Genomic DNA, 23,136 nt, shown 5'->3' with positions numbered 1-23,136 from the left:
ATGAACTCTTTAATCACAGGAGTTTTTTCAAGAAGTTCTCATTAATTTAATGGAAACAGTTCCTAAGTAAAGGCAGCAGAACCTGGTACCTATATAATATTTTGTAATTTAAGAAATTAATTTCACCTTTAAAAATAGAAATTTTGTACAAACACTAGGCAAGTTTCAGACTTCTTTAAATTACTGCCCATGGATATTTGATCAAGAACATGCAACCTAACAGTAAATTTTTTCAGGAGATTTTTTGTTTAGTAGGTGTTTTTTTACCTGTTCTTATCCTTGATCTCCATTGTCTCTTTTTCTTTGATATCTTCTTGATAGGAACATGAAGCAGATTTTGGATTTATAAATTAGAAAGTTATTTTTTAATCCTTCTTGCTTATCATCTTTTCAGTGGACACCAGAAAGCCCAAGAATATGAAAGTCAACTCAATCTTCACTCCATCCTTCTTCTACCCAAGGTGTCTCTGTGCATCACCATCTGCTACTTCTCCAGTTTTCTTTTAAAGCACTTGCTTAATTGTTCACAGAAGTTCATTCTCTTGTAACCAAGAACAGGTGTAACAGGACAGATCTCAGAAAGCAAGGAGGTCTTGTTCAGTTTCTTTAATATAGCCTGAATTCAGGCTATATTCCTGTGCGATTGATTTATATTTATCTTCTAGAAAAGGAGCGGGTTCTGGAAGCTGCTGTTTCTGCTTTGTCTTCCTTTTTTTCTGGAAGCAGGCACAGCTGGAAGAGTATTAGTGAGGCCCAAAGTCTTCTTCGTCCCACCTGCTAGAAGATACTTCTTAACATCAGCTCAGTAATTCTGGAAGAAGAGGCACAGAGGAAAAGGGGAGGGCCATTAATACAAAACAGAATTAAACTGAAGGGTAGGGAAAAGCCATTTCCTTTGAGGGCATAGTTGCAGTTACCAGTATTGAGTGAGTCATGATACTAATTATAAACTGCCTTGTGCATTGCTTGTAGGCACATGGAGGGAGAGCTGACACAGAGCAGTGAGGTTTCCTGCTTCTCCTCCAGTTTAATGCCATACAATCAGCACGGTGACAAACACACAGAGCTGTAAGTATGCTGACTGAATGGGTGTCATGGTTTAATGCCAGCTGGCAACTAAGCACCCAGCCACTGCTCACTTGCTCCCTTCCCTGTGGGCTGGGGAGCAGAACCAGGGAAAAAAGTAAAATCTGTGGGTTGAGATGAGAACAACTTAATAATTGAAAATATTATCATTAATGTTAATAAGAATGAAGTAGTGGTAATGCAAAGAAATGCAACAAAAAGAGAGACAGGAATAAAATACCCAAGAAAGAAAAGAGATGCACAAAACAATTGCTTACCACCCACTGACCAATACCCAGCTCATCCCTGAGAAGAGATCCATTCCTCATGGTCAATACATCCCAGTTCATATAGTTAGCTTGATGCTCTGAGAGAAATAGAGGAGAGATGTCTGGAACATCCCCTCAACCCCTTTGGGCTTAGCTGTCCTGGCTCTATTCCCTCCCAGTTTCTTGTGCACCTCCTTGCTGTCAAAGCACAAAAGATCTTGATTAAGTGTAAGCACTACTGAGCAACAATGACAGTAAGTTATCAACATTATTCTCATACTAAATTCAAAACCACAGAGCTATACCAGCTACTAGGAAGAAAATTTACTCTATCCCAGCCAAAACCAGCAGCTGGCAACTGTTCTAGGGTATATATTCCTCTACATTAGATATTATAGTCTAGATATAAAATTATGCCATCAAGGAAGATAACAGCCTGGGCAGAACATTCATGGAGAAGGATTTTGCCCTTCTATTCAAATAGCTTGCAGTTAGGGGAAGAGATTAACTAGCTTGCAATAACTTTCCACTGGGCAGATTCAAACTCTTCCCAGCTAATCTCCAGTCCCAAGCTATATAGGTCAACATCTACCCTATGCTACCTTTGGGAACAGTTTCCACTGAATTTCTGTAGCACCAGAGCAGTGTACAGGTGAGGCAAGGTGGGTGCCGTCAAGCTGCAGAAAACAACATACTTCAATATAAAGTTATTACCCAAGGAAGGTATGTTTAAGAGAGCTGGGAGTACTGACAGTGGTGTTCCATTATTGTTCTGCATCTGTGCAAATGTAAATACTTCTCTGAGCCTCTGACAGTGTTGGCAAGTCTGTGCAGTTGCGTATGTCCCTCTTCAAGCAATGCAGACATTCCTTCCTGACCCAGAAAGGAAAACAACTGTGGCTAAATTGCAAAAGATTAATTAGATGTAACCATGATACTGAAATACAAATGGTATGAAAGAAAGGGAAGTAGAATTTGTGGCTTGAATACTTTTTTTTTCAATACATAACAGTTTTACCTACTCAGTAAATAAAGTGTTGAAATGTATGAATTCTGAATGCATGTTTACTGTGACAAGCATCATGAATAATTTAAGCTAGCATAATGTGTTATTATGTGGCTTCAATATAAATTTTTCTTTCTGTGGATGCTGAGATGTATATCTACCTTATAATCCCAAGAAAAGTTCACACTTAAGTCATACTTAAGTAATAAAGACTGAAGCAAAGGGCCTTGCAAATCCAGCCCCATTTTCCCAGATGTGAATGATTTCATAAAGAGCAAAACTATTGCAAGCCAGCTGCATAATGGGTTGTAGTGCAGAGGCGAGCACTAAGAAAAGACATTTTGGCTGCAGTGGAAAGCCAGGCTCAAGAGGCCCAGGCACTGTGTGTGCACCCATGGCTGGAAGATGGGTAACTTATACCTGTTCCCTTAAAATATCATTAGAAAAATCACACATGAAAATTATTTTAAGTTATTTGAGCAGCTTCAATTGCCTTGAGGAATAATAAAGGAAAAATATGTTATAACAGAAAGTAATAGAAAGCTAATTATGACTTTAGGAGACAGACTCTCCATAATCAGTGAGTGACACACTTTCTCAGACTCCATTCCAGTCTATTTCTAGACTTTGTCTCTCAAAGATTATCCTTTATTATGTTGCCCCCTTGATATGTTACTTTTCTTGGTACTGACATATGCTATAAAAACAAAAATATCTTCTAGGATTTTTGACAATGACACCTTGTTCAGAAAATTTAGAGTTCCAAGTTACCTAAAACCAGCCTAAAATTATTGATACAATAAATAGTTTGCTTAGCAGAACAGCACATTATAGCACAGTGTGAAGTGACATCTCTACACCAGCAAATAATTCCAATAGTCCTCGAAGGTGCTTGGTCTTGCCAGCACAGATGTGACCAAAAGGTGTTGTCAGTTTGGTATCAGATCACATTACAGTCCTAGAAAGATTTCAACACCATCATGTCTATGTTATCCCCCTTGGTATGAAACAGAGCCAACTTGGCTGTCAGATACCAGATACAGATTTATCTTGGCACACTTAACTTGCTGACCTTACACTTCCCCAGTGCCTGAGCTTTTCATACAGGTTACCTTATACTTTTATATGATACTGAGGTTCAGCATCTGAGAACATTCTCTAATAGAATTTATTGCTATAGCCAACCATAAATCTCTTCTGGGAAAAAAAAAACCAACCAATGCCTATGCCAATATTCTGCTGTGAAATTTATTACTTTTTGGATAAAACACTTTTTCTGGAGGATTTATGTGTGTCTTTAATGGAATTTTGGTGGAGGAGATTTAGCAATCAAAGTGCAAAAAGAATCTTCAGTTTTGTGGATGCCTGTCATTAGTTGTAGGTAGGAACCACAGGTATAGCTACACAATTACCTAATTTTGCTTGCTTTATATATATAGTGTGTGTATATATATAATATATATATATATATCCATATATAGATATAGATATACTGCTACAGAAATTTTTGTTTCATAAACAACTAGTGGTTGTCTGATTATTCATTCCTCCTCCATCCTAATTAATGTTAGGATCAGTCTAAATGATATACACTAAGTTTCTTTCTGCAGTGATAACACCTAAATCAAAATTGTTAAGTCCATCCAGCAGCAGGGGAAAAATACAAGAACCATCAGAATTACTGAACACAATCCATAGTTCTGAGTAGGAAATCTGTGGACAAAGTATGGCAGTAGCTAATATTTAATTTATGTTTTAGACAGTATAAAAGCACAAATTGTTCCTGTCAACACACAGCTTATACTAGCTGAGTTCAAAATGCATTTCTATCAAATGAAATTCAAGACCATCACACAATTGCAGGTACCACACAAATGTAAAGAGTTGCTTCTCAGATACCTGTTCTGCAGAAATTTGAGACAGACCTGATACAGTGAATTATAATAATGTGACATAAAGTATGTAAAGTAGATATGTCTTTAGTATGTTAATTGCCTAGGCAGTTTTGGGGTAGCAGCTTCAACTGAAATGAGTAGTCCACACCATCAGCAGATAGAAATCAGTGTCATCAGCAAAATATATGGCTCTGCATTTCTACTGTGATGAATTACAGGAGCTTTCATGCTTTATCACATAGAATTTTAAGATTAAAAATATACTGAAAACATTCAAAACTGCCAATACTTTAATAATAATTATAGAGTTGATAATATTAATCCTATTAATTCTATATCATTAATGCTCTTTTTATTATAATCAGTAAAAATGCTGTACCCTTGTTGATTTTTATATAGAGAAGAGAGTGATTGAAACTGTACAAAAGTGATTATTTTTCTACAGTGTGATGATTTTGATGCATTTGCACAGCAGGCATTGTTGCTTTTTGATGAAACACCACAAACACACGTACAGGGATAAAAATATTTAACAGATGAAAGTCAGGACAAATACTGCTGTCAGTTTTTGCGGGAAGAATTGCTTGTGCCTACCCTTTCCAAGGCCACACCAGCACCAGGAAGGGCAGCAGTTATTCCCCTTAGGATGGCCATGAGCTGTCAGTGTGCACTCCCAGCCCAGAAAGCCAAAGGTGTCCTGGGCTGCATCCAGAGCAGTGTGGGCAGCAGGGCCAGGGAGGGGATTCTGCCCCTCTGCTCTGCTCAGACCCCACCTGCAGGGCTGCAGCAGCTCTGGGGTCCCAGCACAGGGAGCACATGGACCTGCTGGAGCCAGTCCAGAGGAGGGACACCAGGAAGATCAGAGATGTTGCTGTATCTTTCAGTCTTTTCAGGGCCAAGTTATTTTAGGATACTCCCTCACGAAGAGTTTCACTTATCTTGGTTCTGTGTCAGGAAGAATACTCCAAAGGCTCGTTAGGCTCTTGTTCCTCATGTTTATTAATATATTATCAAATGTCTTGGCAGGCAGACTTTCTGCTCAAGTTCAGCCCACCACTGCCTGGCTCAAATTGGCTTGAATGGCACAAAATGGCCACAAAATACACAGCTCTTTTATCTTTATACTTATTTTCACCCAATTAACAATAGACAAGTAAATTATTTTTCTTAGTGACCCAATGACTCAAACCTGTGTTCTGCACTGTGGCATTTTCCATCCAGTCATTTACTACTACCTAAAAGCCTTTAGAAGAAGAATGTGAAGAAGAAAGAAGAAGGACAAGGGACAACACCCTAAATTCTCCATCTTGTCTTATGTTCTCTAAACTAGTTTAAACTCCAAACTTTAACTTTTTCACCCAGTGACTTTAGAAAACTCTAATTTACACACTTGCACTCCTAGTTTTTATATTTAACAGTTGTTTTCAAGGCGTTATATGAAATTCAGTGTTTTCTCGGATGTCAGAGCCAGGTATCAGAGATAAGGGCACACTCTCTGTGTCTCCAGCTCCAACAAGAGGGATGGAGCTCCTCTCCTGTGAGGAAAGGCTGAGAGAACTGGGATTGTTCAGCCTGGAAGTGGGAAGGCTTCATGGTGACCTAATCATGACCTGAAGGAAGCTTACAAGAAAGGTGGAGAGGGACTTTTACAAAAGCCTGTACAGATAGGACAAGAGGGAATGGGTTCAAACTGAAGGGTAGCTTTAGATAAGAACTTCTGAAGAACTTTACTTGGAGTGTGGTGAGGCACAAAACTTTACTTTGTGGTGAGGTGGTGAGGCTGCCCAGGGAAACTGTGGATATTCATCTCTGGATGTCTTCAAGGCCACATTGGATGGGGTTCTGAGCAACCTGGTACAGTGGAAGGTGTCCCTCACCATGGCAAGGGGTTGGAACTAGATGATCTTAAATGTCCCTTCCAACCCAGACCACTCTGTGATTCTATGGCCTACAGCAAGGTTCTGTAGTTCCCTCAAGATGAGTGAAGACTCTGTCCTGCTCTTTGCCTCACAGCATGGCAGTCATCTCACCATCACTGATATTTATTCATTGTGAAAACTTCTTTATTATGAAAGGAAAGAAGACAGCCTCCAGCAGCAATCAGTGAAGGTATAATGGTAAGTAGTAGTTCTGGTGTGGATACATATGTAACACATACTGGAAAAGATTTCAGAGTTGCCTGAGCAAACAGCAGCCACTAGCTCCAAAACCAGAAGCAGCCTAGCACGAACAATCCAGCACTGCAGCAAGCAGAGCTGACAGCCCTATTGTTCTCAAGATTAATCCAGTATCTCTTCACTGCTGCATGGATACATCAGCTGACCATTATCTTAAGCCATGGGGTTGAGGAAATTTTTCTCAGACATAAAAGAATAAGTTAACTGAAATCAAAAATAGGTCCCATACCAACTCTGATTCTCTCTTAGAGGAACAAAAGCAACATTTTAAATTCTTAAAATGTAAATATGCTTAACACAGGACCTGCTATACTTCATTTATGGAAAAGGTGACTCAAAAAGTATGATTACATTCAACAATAGGAAAACTCTAAAAATTACTTGCAGTACAATGAATAAGTTTGATCCTATGATATTCAAATGATCTCACAGTAACCAACTGGGACTGTGTGGTTGAATTATGCATAAATAATCCTTTCATCAAATTCTGATGAAGTGAACTCAGATACCAAATGACAATGTCTCAAAGTGATTTCTCAACAATGCATAGCAGCTGGAGGAAAAGGCTTTAAAAAAACCAAACACAAAACTGAGAGAAAGATCCATGTGGTTAAAACCTCACTGGTATTCTCCAGAAATGTGAAGATTTTAAGACCTTTTCTCTGAAATTTAAAGCAATGGTTGCCATAAAAAAGGACAAGCAGAAGAAAAACCATTTGTGCCTAATGTTGGTTCTGAATCATTTAATGGGATTTCCAATGAAATTGGAAACAGTGTCCTTAATGAACCTTCAGTGAACCTTAATACTGAAGCCTAAAGAGCACTACAGCCACAAAGTTATAAACAATGGGCTTTTAAGCTGAGGAAAAAATAGTGTATGAGTTATGACTTGACTGCATAATATGATGCTTTAGAGATACACAGCTTAATTGATAAGCTCTTCTTGCTCTAAAGTAGGGTACACTAAATCTGAGCTGAACACTAATTCCTAGTGTCTGAAACAGTCTGGACCATCCACCACAGCAACACACTCTTCAGTGCAGACTTGCCAATGCAAGAATTTGTGAATTATCTAACAGCGGGGTGTCAGTCTCACAAATCCCTGATGAGAAACCAGATGAAGGACAAGATAGGAACTGAGCCCTTATAGAGAAAATACTAAAATTTTGTAATAACTACATAGTTTTTGTTGAACTCAGTCCCTGTAAGCGTTACAGGGCTGGAAGGAAAAGTAGTTGTTCAAGTGCTCTGAAAATACAATTCCACAGGAAGGAAGGGAACTGAGTACTTTTACAGATTTCCTTCTCTCTTTTTTTTTTTATTTGATTTTGTTTGGATTTAATTAAAAAATATCTCCTTCAATCACTATTCTTCAAAAGTAACCTGGAAAACTCACACCTTAATAATTATTTTGCAGCATTACTAGTGACTGAAATACCCTGAAAACCCAACACCCTTCTTGGTTACATAAAGGCACTGTACTGTGCTGACACAGAAAATCATTATAACAAATACATGAAGTGTCAGAGTGCACCTGAAATACATTTTGCAAAATAAGCACTTAAATTGAAACAGGAACTGATCGAATTCCAAAGATGAACTTAGAATAGTTATATACTGTAAGGTCAGTTATGCCCTAAACTCTGAATACCTAATCTTGGTATCCAAATTCTTTATGCATTGCCTCCTGTACTGTAAGCTAACAGGAAGTTCAGGCTTAGGTATACTGAACTATACTAAATAAGAATACTTGATTTTCTTGATTTTAGATGTACAAAAATAACTCTTTGTTTACATTCAAGTATTTAAAGCAGAAAAAAATATACTTAGGAAATTTTCTTACTAAGTAAATCAAGCTCCAAATAATTATAACAAGTATTACACATATATAGAAAGTTATCCTTTCCCACATTGTATCTTAAATTATTTTTTGTTTTTACCCTTAAGTGAAGGCTTTAACTATATCCAAACATTGTTACTGATCTAACTTCAACATTTCAATGAAAAGTAGATGGGTTCAGATCTTGACAAAAATTATCTTCAATGAGTAAAATGAATTGATGTTTGATTCAGGCATTACTGTTCCCTGAATGCTATCAATATGATAGCAGTGAGGCCACCGCCTCACTACTTTCTCTAGCCTAGCATCTTCCACTTTGGTCACTTTGCAGCACAGATGGCCAGGAAGGAAGGATACCTGATGATAAGAATAGTTGTGGTTTTAGTTGGACTTTCTGTCTTCTAAGAACAGTTCAGTGTCTACTATTATTATCATAATAATTATCATTATTGCAATGAAGATTGAAAATAATTGCTTATCACAGTAATTTGAAAGTCCTGAAAAGCAAAGATTTTTCAAATGTGGATTTTTTTTTTTTTTGCTTTCACTTAATGAGTATCTATTATTATATGGAAGTTCCCCCTAATGCTTACAGTTACATGAATTCAGGAAAGATTTATTGCCACAAAGCACTAACCTGTATCAGATATGCATAAATGTGACTGATTGGTTGGTTGATTGTATTAATGTGGTTTGCAATATCTCATTCATTAAAGTTTGAGTGAGATTGAAATTCTTAAGACTACATCTCAGAAATCTGCATTTGACTGATAAAAGCCTGATGAGAGAATTTCAAGTCAACAGTTACAATATATTCCCAATATTTCCATGGAGGGGAAAATATTAACAACTCTCAAAGGAGCATTTATGAAGGCAAACCTTCTCCTAATACTTCTCCTGACCTCAATTATTCTTGTGAAGAACCTTTGTTGACACTGGGTTACTGGAATGCTTATGATGAGGTAATCTTGATGGCATCATGAGCCTGCCAAGTCATCCTGTCCTTTGGGAGGGATGAGATATGCAGACAGCTTCAGTTTGAGGGATCTCCAGGTGAAACAAAAGTTTATTGCTGACATAAATACATCTGACGAAACTGAGCTCTGATTCATCTTGCAGCAGTTTTGGACTGCAGGCTGTGTGCAGTGCACTTGTTCACTGAACAAAGCATTTCCTACCCTCCAATAGCTTCCAAAGGATTTATTGATACAATTTGGGATATGGTCTTTTTACTCAGAAAGCCTCATTCTCAAACTATTATAGAATGAGCTAGCAAAGGCAAGTAGCATTCCCTTTTATTTTTAGCTTTCAGCATGGGAACCAAATTATATGGCTAGTAGAAAAAAAAGTGCAGAAACTGAAATTCCCTAACTAAGGTAGGAATTAAAGTTAATTCATTCTAATTGGAAGTAATTAGATTATCTCTGAAATTGCTGTTTTTGTAGGAAATATTTTTAATGAACTAGAGATTAGTAATATATACTGGGAAAAATTGCTCTGGGCAACTACAGATCCTTTATGCATCATGAGTACTTATGCATCATGTACACTCATGCATCTCAGATTTACTAAATGTAGGCTATAAACCAAAAATTAATGGATACATTAAGAAAAAAATGCCTTATTGTGCTCTCCTGAAACAGAAATTTACTGTTGTTCAGTCAGCTGGCAGAGAATTTTAGTGTTGATATTTGTGATTTTGTTCTGTTTACTTGCACTCGAGCATTCCACAAGACCACTCAAGTAAAGGTAGAAGAGCAAAACACATCAATTTTGCCTTACACCCAGACATATCACAGGACTGTCTGACTTAGGGAGAAGATTTTGTAATAACTCTTCATTTGATATAGTAGCACTGTAGCATCAAATCTATAATAAAGGCACCCAATCTGCAACTACTAGGAGGAATCATATAATTTGGAATCTACAGATCCATCACAGCCACCTGAACAAAGAGACCAGACCTGCGCAGAAAGAAGACAAAACATGACTTTGGACCAGGCTGATCCTGACCTAGAGAAAAAAGTATCAATACTCTCTCTTTTGCCCAGCTGGTGATGCTGTTTTATGCACCCTGGGATGGGGTTTGCCCTCCTGGCTGCCAGGGATCACTGCTGACTCCCACTAAGCTGCTGCCTGCCAAGAACCCCAGATCCCTCTCTGCTGGGCTGCTCTCCAGCCACTCCTGTCAGGATTTGTACATGTGCCTGACATTACTTGGTCCTGGGCGTGGCAACTGGAATATCAAATACACACCGACTCACCATGCTCAGGGTCAGAACCAGGCTAGATCTGGGCCATGCATCCAGTGGGTAACCCTGCTCCCAGGTTTCTGTGCCCCCTGTGACATCCCCATGATCTTGAGAGATTTGCAGGAACTTTGAAGAAGCAGGGCTCGTTTTTGGTTAAAAGACCTGAAATAATGACAGTTACATTTTGTAAAAATAGTACTTCTTTAGTGCAAAGTTACTAGAACAGACTTAACCCTGCATGTCTCCATGACTGGTAGTTAAGGAGAGAGGCAGGTCCATGACTAAAAAATAGGGAATATTTTGCAGGCTCTCTTCTTTCTCCAGAACAATTCCACATGGTAACCAGCCAAGTTTCCCTGCAAAAGACAGGGAGCTGTGTCAGAAACAGACACAAGAATGAGATCAGCTCTGATGAGTGCTGTTCATATACCTTGAAAAGGGTATTCAGACCAACAGATAAATACTTCTGAAGTGTTAGTTGCATGGCAAATTTTGGGGTTTTTTTGGTCAGTTACTGATGTTAATAAAAAAACTCATTTTTTCTTCATTTCCTCCATTTTCATTATTTTTTATAAAAACATCAGGAAGATCTTTTTATGATCATTACATACTTGTACAAGTGTGGATAGGACTTGACAGACATGACCAGAAGTCATAGTTTTTTCTCTATGTCATTTGTCAGGCACAATTGATGACAAATGGTATGGCCTTTTCTATCTATGACTAGTATGCTTTTAAGCAGAGAATCCATCTGTATTAATTTCTACTTCATAATGGGGAGGAGCTTGTCTCTAAACTGGGACACATTATGCTGAAAACTTTCAACTAGGAGTTATCTGCCAAATATTGCAGAAGAAAGGAGATTAACACAGATCTGGCTTGGTATGGCATACCAAGACAGTGCAGAGGAAATATTTTAAAAGCTGAGACTACCCGAGTCATTTGCAGATGCTGCCAAGTGTAAAAAGCACTGAAATGTCACCTGTTTATGTAGCAGGTGCCATCCATAACAGCAACTGTTGTTGAAAAATAGACTTAAAACTCTACCAAGATCTGCTGTGCCCAAGGCTTGACACCATGTCCTTCTCTTCCATTGCTTCACAACATACCCAATTCTACATAGTATTTTCTAGAGGGACATTTAAAGGCCATTTTTTCCCCCAAATCAAAAATGCCGAAAAGGTAGCCTAACTCTGAAGGAAAATGACTGAAAGTCTGAACATGGACTTTTCAACACACGAAACAGCCAGAGCATTATTTATAGACAGCTATATTAAGCAGCAGATGCTGCATAAATAAATAAAGCTGCATTCATGAGTGTATGCAGAGTGTTTTGAACTACTTGATTAAACTGTACCTTATTAGTGAAAATTATGATTAATGATGAGCTTATAACAACAAAGCTCTCTCTCTGCAAGCATTACAGTAAAAAGAAAAAAAATGAGAAGCACACTTTAGTTTGCAGCTGCTATGCTAATATTCAGTAAATGAAGCCACGCTGAAAGGGTATGTGGAAGATTTTTATATTATAGAGTTTAGGCTGACCAAAAAGCAGTGCAATTTGTTCTGTTATTTCCTGGGGTCTTTTAGAAAACAGCAAGACTTCATCTTTACTTGAGTTTTGCAACATGATGAGAGAGATGCCAAAGAGCAAGATAAAGAGTCAAGCAGGAGGCCCTGGGATAAATACACTTAAGGGAATCTAAGCAATTCTGTTGCTCCATTATGTTCCATAAATTAAGCTGGTGGATTTTCCATCCAGCTGTAACATTAATCCATTAGCTGAAGAGGAGACAGGGTCCTTCTCATTTATTATTTATAAGACAGGGCATGCACAACTTATCTGACATCATCCTTGTCACAGCTAATGAGAAACTGAAATAAATGCATCTTTGTGGATCTCTCACAGAAGATATAAAAAATCTCAGATCTAATGATCCATTTTTCTGCAGTAGGGAAGGGCGTGCTAACCTACACAACTAAATAGATTATTGTATATGATTATTGTATATGACTGTGTATGTCCCAAAGGGATGGGCTTTCCACAACACTATTTGAGGGATGTCCCTGTGTCCATATACATATATTGTATAAATATCAAACCACCAGCACAAGTCAAAGAGATGTTTTTACCATCAACAGGAGTATCCAAAACAAACCAGAAAGCAACTTAAATAATTTAAGTTCTTCAGCTCTTAAATCTACTTTACTATGGTGGATCAACGGTGTTAGGCTGAGATCCTGCCTGGCACAGGGTGGGGTAACACAAGCCAGTGCCAAGATCCTGGGAACCATTTTCAACACCAGTCCAATATGAGCATGAAGGTAGTGAGCTGAAAAATGCTGGTACCTGGAATGAGACTACATCACTATATAGTGCAAAAGTCATCCTCCAGCGCACATCTTGCTCTCTCTCTTACCCATGGACTGCCCTAGACAGAGAGCCTGGCTCAGAACACACAGGCAGGAGCATGGCTGCACCTCTGAATACAGAGAGCTAAGGACATGAGCAGTCCTTAGTTCCCTGCCTCTTATTTAGCACTACATCTGTGTCCTGGAGAGTAAGAGAAATGCAAAATGCTTCTGGAGGATTGGGGCATGCTGGGGACATTGCAGTTACAAAAAAAACCCCATGGCAGTTGGTCAGAAGTGGTGATTCATGTGGGAATTGTCCTGATATGGAGACAAAGAGCAATATGAAGGGAGAAATTTGAGAAGGAAGGGTAAGGTTTACAGAAGGCATTTTATGGGGAAAGGGGAGGTAGCACAAACAAGGATCAAGGGCACAATCCTGCAATTCCCCTTCTCTCCCATCTGACATTAGCAATTTCTTTCATAGTGTGAATGATTTTATGGGATAGGATTTGGCAACAGCTGGTGTTTTCTTGCAAAGTGCATCAGACCACTCTGAAGTGACTATCACATTCCCCAGGATCTCAGCTTACATCGTTTAAAATCTGACAATAATTTTGCTGTTATCTCTGCAGAGCTCCACATTGCACCACACATAACTAACAAAGAGACTAACAACGAGGTAAATTAGCCTGTCCTAAGAGATAAACTAGCCTGTTCTAAAATGAAAAAAAGTACAGGCTGTTCCTTTTGCTTCACTGAAGCTTTAACTAAAACTCTGGTGTGGTTTAATCCCAGCTGGCAACTAAGTACCATACAGACGCTTTGCTCATCCATCTTCCCCCAGTGGGATGAGAAGAAGAATCAGAAAGAAGGTGAAACCCATTGGTTGAGATGAGAATAGGTTAGAAAATGTAATTAAACAACAATAACTTTCATGCAAAGGAATACAACAAAAAGAGAGATAGAAACAAAACCCAAGTGAAACAAGTGATGCACAACACAGCTGCTGACCAATGCCCAGCCCACCCATGGGCAGCAACCAGCCCCTCCCACCAGCTTATATACTGCACATGACATTCTATGGTATGGGATATCCTTTTGGCTAGTTTGGCTCAGCTGTCCTTGCTGTGCTGCCTCCCAGCTTCCAGTGTGCCTCCTTGTTGGCAAAGCATGGAAAACTGAAATGTGCTTGATTTAGAGCAGGCACTACTTAGCAACAACTACAACAACAGCGTGTTATCAACATCATTCTCATACTAAATCCAAAACACAGCATTGTGCCAGCTACCAGGAAAAAAATTAACTCTGTCCCAGACAAAACAGCAATTTAAATACTAACTTTGTTATTTCCTTCCTCATGGGAGACCAGAGTGCTAAAGCTCTGACCTTTGCTATTTTCCACCAGCTGTCATATCTGAAATAGGTGGTGATTGGTATATGTAGCCAGCTGTAACATTCTCCTGTAAGAAAAAATAAACTAGATCTTACCACGGAGAGGGGCCTGAGGCACATTCATGCCCTCCTGTGAGATCACCAGTGGAGATCAAAACACCTGGCCCATCCTCTCATGAGTGTAATCATCACCTATCAGAAATAATTCCTTATTTTGGTTTCACTTGGGTGGAGAAAGTTTCTACAGGTAATTTTAGGGAAGATAACTAAGCCTCATTTGTTTCTAGTCTGACCTTCATGGCTGCACATTTTTTTGCACATAAACAAATGTAGGTCTTCACAGACAATGTGAAATCTTCCTTTCTCACAGCTCTGGTGTATCACCATCCCAAACAACTTGCTAAAAGTTCCAAACAATAACCATCTTCTGCTAAACTGATCAAAAATAAGACAAAAAATGCTAATGAACTAGATCACCCCATTAAAGATTTAGCTCAAGACTGCTAAAGGGTGAATATATCCATTAAATACAGACTTGGAAGAAAAATGTCAGCCTACTGTACCAAATAATTGTGTGAGTTGTTATATTTCTTAGCTGAGGCAGAAATAATTGCTGAATAATTGTGTGTGCAACAAAAAATATTTCTGAGTGAATTAACACTTTTTTCAAAAAAGATTTTAAAATCTTCCAAAAGATCAAATATTTCAAAATCTGACATGCATGTCTTCAATTCTGTGTGTTATTCCAAGGGTTCATGCAAACTGAGCAACCAGACACTGTTTAAACTCTTAAATAAAATGCTCTTTTGCCTTATAAAGCCTAGATTTTGTATATTTTAACAGAAAAACGAATCCAGTATTTTAGAAACTCTGCTTTTGAGAATAGGGTCCAAGGGCCCCCAAAAACTGTGAAGTTCAATGATAATGGGCTACTTTTAGATATGTTGTATATCAGGGTTTTTTGGAATTGCTGCTGTGCTTCCGTTAATGGAAAGAAAATACCATTCAAACCTGAGCATCCGTATTATACTTTATAATCTGTATTATACTTTATAATTCATAATTATACTTTATAAATCTGTGCCTGTTGCCTTGGAGGTCATGAAAAAAATCACATCTAAGAAACAGGAAAACAATCAAGAAAGGACAGAGAAACAAATGTTTTTGAGTTGTCCCCCAAAATGCCAAATTCACCCCAGTGTAATTCTGCTGAAAACAATGGAACTACACAGGAGCTGAACTTTTCCTACTGTCTTTATACAACAGTAAGAAGAAAGGAAAACTATTTTATCCTGCACCTTCATTTCATTTTCATTTAGGTTAACAGAACTTTGCTATGTGATTGAGGGGATTTTTTTTAATTTTGCATTCCTGCAAATGATAACTTTCTTAATCTTTGGAAATCCTGTTTCCAACCAGAGATTCTAGTCGGTGTTGAGAGGGTGACAATCCTGACACAGGAGAGGAAGGGGCAAGAATGAACACCGACAATACCAAGCTTCAGCATTCACAATGACTGCCAGAGCACTCCCCAGGTAACAGTAATTTCCTATAAGCTCATTAAGGGATAAATCTGGCTTCTTATAATTCAGTTTCTGATAGCAAGCAATAAGAAGTTGTTTTGCAAATAGACAGCTGATGGAGCTCTCGTACCTCTGGGAATACAAGGTGAGGGCAGCTTACAAAGCAATGATGGTAAAACTTCCCTGTGAGTTCCTTGGTGTGAGGAAGGCTCTGCCTTAAATCCCCACCGAGATGATCAGTGTGATGGGGCAGAAATGCATTACCTTGTAGCCCTCAGCATCAGGAGCTGCAGTTCTGCCAGGTCCTAAAAGAGATGCACAAAGGAGGCTCCTCCTTGCAACAACTACCCACCCTCCCTAGCAGGCCCACACAGGCTGCTCATCACCATGTCACCATCACCCCGCTGTCACCTCCCCGACACAGCAGTGAGATCACAGGATGAGATCTCCCAAGGGTTCCTGCAGGAGCTGCGTTAAGCACCAAGGTGCAGCCGCAGAAGACATCAAATAGACGAAATTCTCTGCCTTAGACCAAATCACCATAGCTTTATGCAGCACTTATGAAAGCAAAATTAATATTCTCATGAAATAACAAGGAAATACTCACTACATGAGTTTTTTCACTCTGCTGATGTGTGTGGTTTTAGATACAATAAAAAATTTTGTCTGATTACCAAAATAATTTGCTGAGAAAGGCAGTGCAGTAAACTTGCCTTAGCTCTGCTTTTTCTCTTGTTTTTAAAGCTAGATCATTACTAGATCATTAGGGCATATGCAGAATAGAAAAACAGCAAATCATTTGCCAGAGAGAAAGGCATTGGATTTCTGTAAGAAAAAGGCTTACATTTAAAAATATATACATCTACTTCAGCTAGCAACAGACCAAAGTGTAGGGAAGCGTACATTCCTTTGAGTAATAAATCATACTTGGCAGTTTCTTTGGGAGAGCTGTGTTAAGAACTAGTCTCCCAATAGTAACACACAAAGCTATTGAAATTTCATAAACTTTCTACAGCAGCATACATGAGAAAAAAATTAAAGTAAAGAAGTTGGCATGAAGGAAGTTTGTATAACAAATAATTCTAGGAAGTGTGAAAAAATGTATTGTGCATCCTTGTGCTTGAAGGCAGAGCTGAAATTCAGCGAGAGGCCTTTGCATAAGGAGGGTGGTGCTGCAGCAATCTGCTAGCACTTCTATAGAGCAGAGCCCAGATAAACCATCAGGAAAGGAGAATAAGCTCATGTGCACAGTCTGCTCTTCATCCACCCTACCAACACACTGCAGCCTGTGAGTCACTCAAAAATCCTGTAGAGACACAGACAAGAGTTATTTGCTTAAATACACTATGAAACGTGTCGCAGTTAGTGCTCTCTCCACCTGTAAGTACTAAAAGCATCAGGATACACATAAAACAAATCCCACAAACAACTGCAGTGACCACGGGATCTGCTGTTGAGCTCGTACTTACATTACAGCATCGGCCGGGACAAAACTCGGCATTTAACTATTTCTTCGTAAGCTGCTTCCACATGCTCGTCTGCTCATTGTGCCATTCCTTCCATTGATTGCTTGTGTTTGACAGCATCTGGACTGCAAAATGATCTTTTGCCTCCCACTTTTGCAAAATCAGCAGGCTGCGGAGGGATGCGTGACCACTGCTGCAGCCGATGTATCCAAACAGCCCAATGCAGCAGAGGCTTTAGCTCCCCCTTCCCAGCCTGGGCTTTTTCTTTCTTTGTCTGTGTGGGGTTTTTTTTTAAAGAGATATGGTCCTGAATAACCTCAGGTTTCAGGAGCACAATACAAGTTCCAGACACAGGACAGTCAAACAGATGTGGAAGGAAATCAAGACAGAACGCCAAAATAACACAATTTTAAGAGACGTTACTAAAGGCGTAACATGCATTTGAACTGTTTCCTGTAATAGATCAAATTTTGTGGTTGGTTCTGTTTAATACAAATTTTTCTTGACATTTTGCTGCTTTATTTCTTCACTTTTTTTCATTTTTCTAACTTACGCAATAAATAGGCTTTCTGGTTATTTATTTCACTCTTTGACTCCCCTTCTGTGTCAAAGAATGTTTACATTTTAAATGTTCACAATTTGAAGAAGTCCTCTGTTAAAACTTCTGTCTATATAGTAGTTTTAGAAAATATCTTTACTGTTCTGCCTCTGTTTTGCCAACATGGTATGCTCACAGTCTTTAGAACTTAAAATAATTTTGTCGGTGCTGATTACATCAAGAGTCAGAAGTCTGTGGGCTACCAGTAGCATCTCGTGTGTGGTTTCTCTTTTCCAAGCTGGCACAGGTAGCTGTTAGCACTTCCACATTTCCAAACTTATCTCCTAATTAACTTCACATTCATATTCCTATTCATGTGATCAATTGCTTAAAGCAGACCTCAGCAATTAAGGCATTTCTAAGATTTTTCGTTCTCTCCCCTTGTTAACCTGTCAGGTTGTCCTCCAGGAAAACCAAGAAACCTTTCCTTTGAGAGACCTTCTAATCTTGTCAGTTGTGTTTTTGAATTCCACATTCAAGTGCAGAATGCTGCCTCTCCCCTGGATCCAGCAGCCTACTGCCAGAAACACATCATTCCAACCTGTCAGTTTTCCTTTAAAATGCTGGACTAACACAGCACTTCACAGGAGCTTCTGGACTGGCTGAAAGGATGAGATTAGGGATTTCTACAGAATCTGGAGCTCTCTTTTCCCTCTGCACTCCTGAGCTACACAGGTGATGGACTAGAAATATCTGCTCTATGGGTAATGTCAGCAGAGGCAGAAAAAACAAACACAAAGTGCTAATTCAGCTTTGTACAGACAGAGGACTCCTCCTTAGACAACTCCTGGACTTTACTACAACTCTGCTGCTTTTGATTAGAATAACTTGTTTTCCTGCCAAGGAGCTGAGGCTGACTTCTGTCACGTTGAAGGTCAAAGTAACATTGCAAATACTAAGAGATTAGTGCTGCATTGTATAAAAGAAAATATTACTCTTCCAAGGAAAAGAAGTCTGTTACATATTAAAGTACATCTGATAGTAAGTGAAATTATTTGTGTTATCAGGAGCAATTTACCCGAGAAGGACAACATCCTTCCATTTGGGGTCCTGATCATGAAAGTTCAAGAGGAGCTGAGCATAAGTAAGCCACAACACTGTTGCTACAATATTGCTTTTTGCTGCATAGAGATCAAAGAAAACACATTTTTCTGGTCATCATATCTCACCTTTAACCACAGAAACAGCAAGAAGCCCTCTCTGAGTTCAAGTAAACAAAAGGACATTGTAACCAGGCAGAGCAGACTATTTAGCCAGGAAAACATGTGGTGCCAGTCTCCAAAACATTGCCCCACTGGATAAACTCCTGCAGCACAATGATCTCACACAGCTGTCGTGTTGCTCCTAAGTGTCACTGCTGAAAGGATTGGCCCCAATGCGGTGGCACTCTGAGAACAACCTTCCTGAGCAGGGCACACGTGTCTGCTGCAACTGCCCGTGGCCATGCTGGCCACATAGGCCAGTAGCATGGCATCAGCCCTGTTTATCAATGTCACATTCTGAATGCAGAAAAAAATCCATATGGGGGGTGGCAATGAAGCTACAGATGACACAGGAAGCATTGCAAGGATAGGAGGCAATGGTCAAAATAAAAATGCTTTAAAAGCACTCTGTCACAAAGTGCTCAAATCCTTTTTAAGCAGCAGGCATAAAGAGCCCTCCTTTGAAATTCCATTCCTAGAGTGAAAATAGATTGCGAACGACTGGCATTATTAGCAATCTTCTTATAGAAGAATGTCAGCTGAGGGCAGCCCTATGTCTGAAAACTGAGCCTGAAAAAGCAGCTGGGCTTCCCTCGTGAGAAGCAGGTGAAGGGCAAATTTCCCCTCCAGGGACATTTTAAAAACAAGGGCAAAAATAAATATTTGATTGATGCATTCAGCATCCCAGCTGTGAAAATCAAGTAAAATTAGAAGGCTCATTGCTGCTGCTGAGTTTCTCATTGCTGCTGCTGAGTTTGGTATGACTTCTATTGGTGCTGACATGGGTGAAGTACAGCCAGCTACTTAAATTGGTGGCCTATGAAGCTGATACCTTGTAAAGTTCACCTGCCTCCTCTTTCAGTCAGAAGCATTTTTCTTATTTCTCTTCCTCTTTAATTTCACTTCCCTCCTCCTCAAATGGGACAGCTCCTCTCACACAGTACCCACAGCATTAGCAACCTCTCTATGTTGTCCATGAAGGGAGAGGCACAAAGTCACATCCCCGGATGCCTCTTGGGCATTCACTGTGGCAGTGGCGGAATGGGGAGAGCTGGGTTCCCAATGGGCAACACTGGGCTGGAGACAGCCAAAAACACCTCACTCACCCTGCCACATACAGGGCCACTGTCACATTCCAGTACAAGCAAATGATTTCATCATCCAGATGCAGCTCACAGCCACTCCTGTAATGAGGGGAGCTGAAATCTTCCTCAAGTGTTTGTGTACTGCATCTAGGTAACAGACCCAGTTCAGAAGGTACAAGAGCATTCTGACTGCTTTAACTGTGGAAAATCTCATAAGACCTGACCCAACCACCCTGAGGAATATGAAAAAAAAAAATGCAAAATCTTAATCAAAATTAATTTTTATAGTGGGCTCTATTTCCTCCACCATTTTATTGGATTTTCCCAGGCATTGCAAGATCACACTCCTCAGCTGTAGAAGGAGGACTGGCAATTTTCTGTTTAATTCTTCTCCCCAGCCCCCAGTATAGCCAGCCTCCAATTAAAGGGAATAAAAATTAAATCCAGCCATAAAACCTTCCTACAAAATCCATGTGTAAGAGACCTGCACTATGTGACAGCCAAGATTAAGTGGAGTCTTTGAAGCTGATGAATGTATAACAGATGACTAATCAGTGACACTTGAAGATAAGCTCAGTTGTTGACCACCTGAAATAATTTTTCTAAATATCAACAATATTGACAGGGTTTTAATCCTCTGAGGTTAAATATATGGAGCTGCATTAGCTGGATCTTGTAGTAAGATCATTGTAATACTTGGAACAGCAAATTCTTCACAACCTGCTTCAGCTGTCTCAAGTGACTCACGTGTGGTTTAAAGCTGCTACAAGGAAAAAGTTTTTTAAGAAGATAAAATATGAGGAAGATGTGACCTAACTGAAAATTCTCCAGTACTGTGAGTGCCGAGGCACCTGATTTTCCTCTGTTTTAGATTGAAATTGTGAATTCTTACTTTGTAATTGATCATATCTGTGGTAGACCTCTTGTTAACCTAGATAAAAAGACAAAAATGTAATAAATTAACATTTCTAGGCTGTGATCCAGGATGATTAAAATACCATCTTGCCCAGGCTATTAGTGCCATAACAATTATAATGCCAGCAAGGCCAGGCAATTAGTGTTTGTGTGATTAAAATACCAGCCTTGTCTTCTAGAGCCAGAGTGATTAGTATGTTGCCCGTCCTAGCTATTAGTTTTAGCACCACCAATGGTGTGGAATTTTATAGTCCTTTGAGAATTAATTTAAGCTCATATTAGCTTGACATGATGCTTTTCCTTTACCTATTCTTTACCTCATTGAAATATGCATATTTCAAATATTTACATAATCATATGAAATTTGTTTGTTTGTACCACCATGATAATGGAAGGTTTAACATATTGTCTGTGTAGGAGGAGTCATGAAAAGACTGGATTATCAAGTAGGAATTCCAAGCAGGGAAATTAAAACAATGATGAAATTTGTTCACCCTCTGAGTAAAACTTAAATGCCAGCTCAGTCAGTCCCTGGCATGCAGCCAGAGCTGTGCAGCCTGACTGACCCCATTTGCCCAGGGCAGTGGATGCATTAACCACTGCAGTGCAGTGCAGCCCTCTCTCCATCCCGAGATGGATGCAAAATGTGTGGGTGGCTCCACGGGGAGATTTGGCTTTGACACCAAGTGTTCAAATCCAGGAGATGGGCTTTTTCTATGATAAATACTTAAAATATCAATGAAAGGAAAAATTTAACATTAAGGGCAAAAATGTCAGGGCAGAGACCTTGGCTTAGGCTGTCTAGGAAAAGTGGGACCACCTTTGCTTGGGGTAGAAGAAGAGACCTACAGAAGGCTGAAGCCATGTCACAGCAGATTATTGGGCTGTAGCACTCAGGCCATAGTATTCAACTCAGAATTGCACCTACACTGCATCCTAGGATCTGTGTAGTATTCATATTTATGTATTTCTATATATACACTCCATACTCTCTATATAATCATATATGCATATTGGCCATTTACTGCAAGTCTGCATTTTCCATTATTTAATCAACTCTCCAGATATCCACTCAGTCTTATTCTGTGACCACTTTGAATTCCTAAAAAGCCTTTGGCAATGGACTCAAATGCCTTTGGAATTCTAGGTAGACAGTACTTCCTGTATCCCTTTATGCTGTTCCTCTCAGCTCAAGTAAGCATGTGAGGTGTGATCTGCACTCACAAAATTCATGTTGACTCTCTCATAGTGTCATAGTTATTCATGTGTCCTCTTATTTTATTCTTTATTATAAATCTTGTAGAAGTGTCCTGTAGAGATAATAAACATACTAGTCTGTAGTTCCTGCTGGAACCCTTTGTGAAAAATGGTCCCATCAGTTGCTTTCCAGCACTGTGAGAAGCAAAGGGTTTTGAAGGGAAAGTTCAAGCATAGACAAGCATAGACAGCCATTCAGGTATTTTCTTAAAGAGTTTTTAAATTAATTGATTTTTGAAAATGTCTAGGCCCTGGCAATGTGTTATTCTTCATTTTCTCTACTGTTCTATGTATATTTCACTCCAAGGCAGCAACTCCGCATACTTTCTGTCTGGAAGGATGCCAGCATGGAGATTTTCCTGTGCTTTATTGTGGTGAACAAAGATACAAATAACTGAATCAGCTTTCCCTGTGATGGGCTTATTTGTTTTGTTTACCATGGAAGGGTTTGAAAAACTAGGTAGAATTAGTTTTGCACTTTTGCAGGTTGTTCATCAGCAATCAGGTCAGAGCTGTGTCACTTCCAGTCTCGGCTTATTTATTAATTTTCCTCTCCTACATGAGAAGATGTTTCACCTAAGCACTGGTAGCTAACACCTTCTTCAACATGACATCACAGGGAGTGTAAGGTAGGCATGAGCTAGCATGAACCACTGTGTTCAACAATAAGGCAAGAGCCATGCTTAACTCATTATTTCCCACAATTTAAATACCAAAGCAATTTATTCCAGAGAGAAAGATGAAGACCCGTACATAACCATTTGCAGACCCCCCAATGGATGTAAGTAAATCTTCGTGAAAAATTTTAGGGATCTCTCTCTCTCTTGTACCTGCTCACA

General features: G+C 39.2%; 1 protein-coding gene and 1 long non-coding RNA gene across 4 annotated transcripts in view; one reads left to right on the top strand and one right to left on the bottom strand.

The window, feature by feature from the left end:
• Positions 1–17,483, bottom strand: part of SACS (sacsin molecular chaperone) — a 58,244-nt gene extending 40,761 nt beyond the window's left edge. The window contains exons 1-3 of one of the 2 annotated variants that reach the window (XM_086881826.1): positions 17,244–17,464; positions 10,517–10,666; positions 268–811 (exon numbers count right to left, since the gene is read on the bottom strand). In XM_086881826.1, coding sequence (XP_086737952.1) covers positions 268–290 — 23 coding nt within the window. In that variant the 5' untranslated portion in view covers positions 291–811; positions 10,517–10,666; positions 17,244–17,464. Of the gene's footprint in view, positions 1–267; positions 812–10,516; positions 10,667–17,243 lie in introns of both variants that reach the window. The other variant, XM_086881825.1, reaches the window with a different exon arrangement.
• On the top strand, positions 724–21,174 carry LOC147654227 (uncharacterized). 2 transcript variants are annotated; one of them, XR_015284746.1, is made up of 4 exons: positions 724–875; positions 973–1,068; positions 15,671–15,786; positions 18,235–21,174. It is a non-coding gene; the product is annotated as an uncharacterized LOC147654227 (long non-coding RNA). The 2 variants fall into 2 exon arrangements; XR_015284747.1 differs by lacking the exons at positions 15,671–15,786; positions 18,235–21,174 and having other exon boundaries at positions 727–875; positions 973–1,286.
• Positions 21,175–23,136: the final 1,962 nt, after the last annotated feature.

The sequence above is a fragment of the Cyanistes caeruleus genome, chromosome 3 (genome assembly GCF_971803275.1).
Source record: "Cyanistes caeruleus chromosome 3, bCyaCae1.hap1.1, whole genome shotgun sequence".
NCBI lineage: Eukaryota > Metazoa > Chordata > Aves > Passeriformes > Paridae > Cyanistes > Cyanistes caeruleus.
Note: the sequence above shows the minus strand (reverse complement) of the source record. Positions and strands in the feature narration are given on the sequence as shown.